At 44.3% G+C, this 6,067-nt stretch overlaps 1 protein-coding gene across 1 annotated transcript in view; it reads right to left on the minus strand.

Annotated features, from left to right (window-relative positions):
• LOC101589862 (rab9 effector protein with kelch motifs) overlaps positions 1-6,067 on the minus strand; it is a gene marked incomplete at its 3' end in the record, with an annotated part of 50,929 nt that overhangs the window by 16,033 nt on the left and 28,829 nt on the right. The window contains exon 5 of the mRNA XM_023701654.1: positions 94-148. Within this exon, the coding sequence (XP_023557422.1) occupies positions 94-148 (55 nt within the window). The remainder of the gene's footprint in view (positions 1-93; positions 149-6,067) is intronic.

The following is a 6,067-nucleotide window of genomic DNA, read 5'->3' on the forward strand; positions in this document are numbered from 1 at the left end:
TGCAGCTTCTCATCCTGCACGGGCTGAGCACCTCTCTCTCCACCCCCGAAGACATACAGCTGGTTTCCAATGGCTGCTGCAGATGTGTGGAATGTTCTTGGGGATGGGGGCAGGCCGGTCACTTCTGGCGTTGTCCATGTGTTGGTTTCTGTTTCAGAGAGAAGGCAGGTAACTAAAATACCAAGGCTTAGGGCCTGCTGGCTTTGAGGATTTTTTTCCTCCCCTGAAGTGCTGGGGATTGAACCCAGGCACTGTGTATGCTAGCCAAGCAATCCAGCACCAAGCTGCACCCCAGCTTCTGACCTGGGTGCTTGGTGCGACTTGGCAGGGTCACTTTCCTACCTGCAATGCCCGTGACAGACAATATAGTTCCAAGTGGGGAGCTCCTACTCAATGTCAAGGATGAATTAGGATGATTCTCAGAATTTGCCCACACAAAAACCCTCCAGATTAAAAGGCTGTAAGTACAACTAAGAAGTTAATATCCTCCCTGAACCCTCTTCCCTTTGCTGACTGCCCTGCCATGTGGTCCTTCAGGGGAGCCCAACATCTGCTAAAATTCATTCCTACTAGATGCCAAACACACCAGATTTCCCAGAAAAGGTGGCCACTGAAATAGGCAATTATAATTCCATTAGCAATAATAGGATCACCAGGAGTCTGAGCCACGCAGTGAGACCCTGTACCAAATACATAAAAAGCAAAACAAAACAAAAAGAAATAGTAATAATGATCCCTATTACATACTAAGTGGTAAATATTAAAAATACATTACCCTTGGGGCCGGGGAGATGGCTCAGTAGAATAAGCGCTTGCCTGGCAAACACCAAGCGTCTGAGTTCAATCCCCAGTCCCCTTTCTTTTCATTTTTTTGGGTGGAATCAGGGATTGAACTCAGGCAGCGCTTATTCTACTGAGCTATCTCCCCGGCCCCTACATTGCTCTTTCACAGAGAAGGGAGTGGAAGCAGAGAAGGTCTCCTCTTTAAGGCACCAAGGCTTGGAAGTGGCCGGGATGGGATATGAACTGTTTCTGAAATACCAGGACCCTCCTATTTTCTACTGTTCTGACTTGAGAATGAAATGAGAATGCTACAGAAACAGATGCATTCAATATTTAAAATGCTTCATTATGTGTAGTGTTCAAACAAGAACCTGCAGGTTCAACAAATCTCAGCCTTGATCCAAAGCAAAATACAATTATCTCTACAGCTCCAGGTCTGGGACAGCTTTTGGATTTTAGGGAGCATTGGAAGACACAAACATCGAACAGAAATACAGCACAAATAACCACAAAGAAGTCCAAAGCCATCACCAGGACTTGCTTTTTTTTTGCAGAACCAGGGTTTGAACTTAGACCCTTGTGCTTGCCAAGGAAGCGCTTATTCTACTGAGCCGTCTCCCTGGCGCAGGACTTGCTTTGGTAACAAAACCAAGTCACTTATATTTGTCAATTTCTTTCTTTTTAAACATATTTATTTATTTAGTCAGTCCAGGGTCTCACTACGCAGCTCAGACTCATAGTGACCTTCCTTCCTGTTTCAGTTTCCCCAGCACTGGGATTATAGGCTTGTACCACCACACCCAGTTTTGGGGCCTGTGGTACCAGGGAGGCTTACCTGCAGGGCCTGTGGTACTGGGAATTGAACTCAGGTTCCTGTGCTTGCCAGGCAGGAACTTAGACTGCTGAGCTATATTCCCAGCCCCCACATTTGTCAATTTCTTGGCATGGTGTCAAGTTACACTTCCCAGGAGAAAAAAGGTATGGTTGGAAATCTTACTCCTTTGGCCAAAGTCTTGCTGTGTTTTACTGAAATGGGTATGATCAGAGAATCAAAAGGGCAGGACTGCCAGGCGAGGTGGCATAGGCCTTAACCCCAGCTACTTGGAAGCTCAAGGGCAGCCTGGGCACCTTAGTGCAAACAGATCCCAACCGAGAAAAAGCAAACAGGGCAGGATTCTAGAACGGTTTTCTGTTTTTCAGATCACACCTCCATGAAGCACAGCTAACAAATATTTGGTGTTAACTATGTGCCAGGTCCTAAAATAATTTAAATCCTCGCCAAACTAACAACTGATGCAATGTGGCAGAAAAAGAAAAAATAAATGGGAAGTAGAGAGGTTAACCCACTTGCTCAAAGTCATGGCTATTACACAGCAAAGATGGCCCTTGCTGACCCCTCTCTTTCTCACATCCTTCCTCTTTCTTTCCCTCCCTTCCTCCTTTCTTTTTTCCTTTCTGTTGTGTTGCTGAGGATTGAAACCAGGGACTTAAGAATGCAAGGCACGGGCTGTACCCTGAGCCGTCCCTGCAGCCTCAGCTGTGCTCTGGCCCAGTGTTCTCCACCTCCACTGTGCCAAGCGAACTGGCTCCCACATGGACTAAGCCGTCTGCTGTGCAGTTATGGTTTCAGACTATGCTCTGAACCCTGGGAATTCAACAATGAGCAAACCCTGGTCTTCAGCGCACTGATACTCCAGAAAGGGAGGGCAAGAAGAACAATAAAAGAACCAAATTGAATGAATGGACAAGAAGATACTGTTTAAATGTTGTGACAAGGCTGGGCATGGAGGTTTGCACCGGTAGTCTCAGCACTTGGAAGGCTGAGGCAGGAGGATCATTGTGAGTTCAAGGCCAGCTAGGCTGCAAAAGTGAGCTCAAGGCCAGTCTGAACTGCACTGTGAGACCCTGTATCAAAAAGACAAAAAAGAAAAAAGAAAATTGAGTCCCAAATGGTACAGTGGCAGATGCCTGTAATCTCAACTACTCCCTGGTAGGCTGAGGCAGGAGGAAGATCACAAGTTGAAGGGCAGTCTTTAAAATTTAGCAAGATCCTGTCTTAAACAAATAAAATAGGCTGGGGAGATGGCTCAATGGAATAAGCGCTTCCCCGGTAAGCACAACGGCCTCAGTTCAATCCCTGGTTCCGCCAAAAAAAAAAAAAAGAAAGAAAGAAAATAGGGGCTGGGGAGAATAAGCACTTGCCTGGCAAGCTCAAGGGCCTGAGTTCAATCCCCAGCTCTGCCAAAAAAGAAAATAATGTGGGACAGGGTGGCACCCATCTGTAATCCTACCACTGAGGCAGGAGGACTGCCATAAGTTAAAGGCCAGCCTGAACTATGTAGTGAGACCCTGTCTTTAAAAAAAGTCAAAAGAATAAAAAAAGGCTGGACATCTAGTGCATTTGGCTTTAACCTCTGCTACTGTATCAATCAATCAATAACGAATTCAGCCCCATTCTGACTATGCAAATATATTTCTGTGCAAACATAGTGGCAAGTGTTGACCTATACATAAAAAATGTCCACAGCACCAGATATGAACAAAAATTATGTATTTAAACAGAGATATGAGCTGTTTGCTTATCAAATTAGTAATGTTAAAAAAAAATTTAAAAAATGGGGCCAGGGAGATGGCTCAGTGGAATAAGCGCTTCCCTGGCAAGCACAAGGGCCTGAGTTCAATCCCTGGTTCTGCACCGCCCCCTGCAAAAAAATTAAGATTTTTGGGGCCAAGGAGATGGCTCAGTAGAATACGTGCTTCCCTGGCAAGTGCAAGGGCCTGAGTTCAGTCTCCAGTTCTGCAAAAAAAAAAAAAAAAGTGACGTCCACCAATGATAAATTCAAAGTTGGTCGAGAATAAAACAAAAACTATTAAACACTGCTGGAGACAATAAATTGGAAAAATCTTTCGGGAGAGCAACTTAGTCATTTGTATCAAAAACCTGAAGAAGGTTTACAGGTCGGCGTTGAGTTCAGCAGTAGAGTATGTGTTTAGCACGTGTAAGGCCAGAAAGAGTAAAAAATAAAAATAAAAAAAAAAAAAAGTAAAATGTTTTTACTTAGTCTTTATTTCTGGGAATGAATTCTAAGGGGATGATAATGTAAGCTGGGCATGGTGATACACACTTGTAATCCCAGTATCGGGGAGGCTGAGGCAAGAGGATTGCCGAGAGTTCAAACCCAGTCAGCCTGGACTACATACAAAATTCTGTCTCCAAAAACAAACAAACATCTGGGAAGATGGCAGAGTGGTGAGCAGCAGAAAAAGAGCCTCTCTGAGATTTGGTGTCCAGACACTGGAATATAACAACATGAAGAGAAGGAGGGAAGTGAGTCTCTTAGACCCAGGGAAGATCTGAAGCAAAAATTAAAGCCCATGGGGAGAGTGAAAAGGAGAGACTTCCACAAAGAGGAACAGGGCGGCATGCAGGCTTTCTCCCTGAGCCTCCACTCACTGTGGAAGGGGCAGCTTAAACCTGCAGCTACACTGTGACCACTAGCTACCTCAGAGCCCTCCCCAGAGAAACGCTCCAGTGGAATGGACCAGTGCATGCAATGGAGTGCAGTGACTGGTGAGTTACTTGGGTTCAGATGTCCCCCGGGAGGTGACTGGCCCTTAGCCATCTTGGAGAGAGGGTAACTGAACTCAGAACAGCTGCAAGGTTGGTTCAATCTAGTGGCTTCCCGGTGACAGGGTCAGGCTGCCAAGCTCCAGTTGGTACGCCAGGCAGCTGAGTTCAACTGGCAGGGAGACTATAACTCAAGCCAGGAAGAATCAGACAGTCTAGTCTGCTGCAGGCTGAAAAACTGGTTCAAGCCTCACAGCCAGAACCCAGCCTGAACTTCAGTGGAGCTAAAGGTGCAGGATGGTTCGGCTTATCAACTACCTTGCCATAAAGCTTTGGCGACTTGCAGGGATTATCAACTAGGATCTAGACTGTCTTTGCACACTATCTACCAGTGACAGCAAGACACACCTTAAAATGGACATTTCATTCCCCTGCTGTTTTTTGTTTTGCCTTGTTTTCTTTATTGATTGTTTGTTCTTTTTATGTAAGCACTAACAAGGTGCTAGTTTCTTTTTTAATTTCTAAAAATATCTTTTTATTTATTTGGTACAGGGTCTTGCTATGCAGCTGGGAGGTGCAGCTTGGACTCACAGTGATCCTCCTGTCTCAGCCTCCCCAGTGCTGGGATTACAGGCATGCACCACCTCACAGCCTGCCAGACCATAGTGTAATAAAATTGGAAATCAAGAGTAAAAAAGGCCCCAAGAGCTTCATAAACACACAAAAATTAAGTAACATAGTCCTGAATAAAAAAATGGGTCACAGATGAAATTAAATAAGAAATTAGAGAGGTTGTGGCTGAGTAGTGGAGTGCTTGCTTAGCATGCACAAGACCATGAGTTCAATTCCCAGTACCACAAAAAAACAAAGAAAGAGGGGGCTTGCCAGTTAGCTCAGTTGTTTAAATGCCTGCTTATTCAAATGCAGTCAGGCAAAGGATACCCAGACCTGCCCTTATGGCAGCCTGAGCCAGCCAAAAAAAAAAAAAAAGAAAAAGAAAAAGAAAAAACAAAGAAAGATGAAAAAAAGGGAAAAATTAGACCATTTCTACAATTAAACAATAATGCCAACATAGCATAGTGGAACTTATGGCAAATAATTAAAGCAGTCCTAAGAGGGAAATTTATGGTGGTGAATACTCATATCAGGAAAATAAAGTTCAAATAAACAACACAGTGTTGGACCTTTCTTCTTCGAGAAAAAGAAGAGCATGTCATGCCCAAAGCTCATAGAAAGGAGGAAATTATGAAGGAAATTATGAAGATTAAATTAATTCAATGGAGACTAAGAAAACAATAGAGAGAATCAATGAATTGGGGCTGAGGAGATAGCGTGGTGGTCTAAGAGCCTGCCTGGCAAGCCCAAGGACCTGGGTTCAATCCCTGGCACCACATGCCATGCTGGCCCCATGCTGAGCCAGCCACCAAAACCAGGCATAGTGGCACATGCCTGTGATGCCAGCACTGGGAAGGCGGAAACAGGAAGGATCACTAGGACTCTGAGCTGCATAGTGAGACCCTGTATCAAATAAATAAATAAAAGATTAAAAAAAGGGAATCAGTGAATTGAAAAACTCGTTCTTTGGAAGATTAAATAAAACTGACAAACTCTTAGCCAACCTTCTCAAAAAAAAGAGAAAAGACTCAAATCCATGCAATTAAGAATGAAAAACTGAAATCACCACAGAACTTGCAGCAATCTAGAAGATCATCTACA

The sequence above is a fragment of the Octodon degus genome, unplaced genomic scaffold, assembly GCF_000260255.1.
Source record: "Octodon degus isolate 3935 unplaced genomic scaffold, OctDeg1.0 scaffold00138, whole genome shotgun sequence".
NCBI classification, from domain to species: Eukaryota; Metazoa; Chordata; class Mammalia; order Rodentia; family Octodontidae; genus Octodon; species Octodon degus.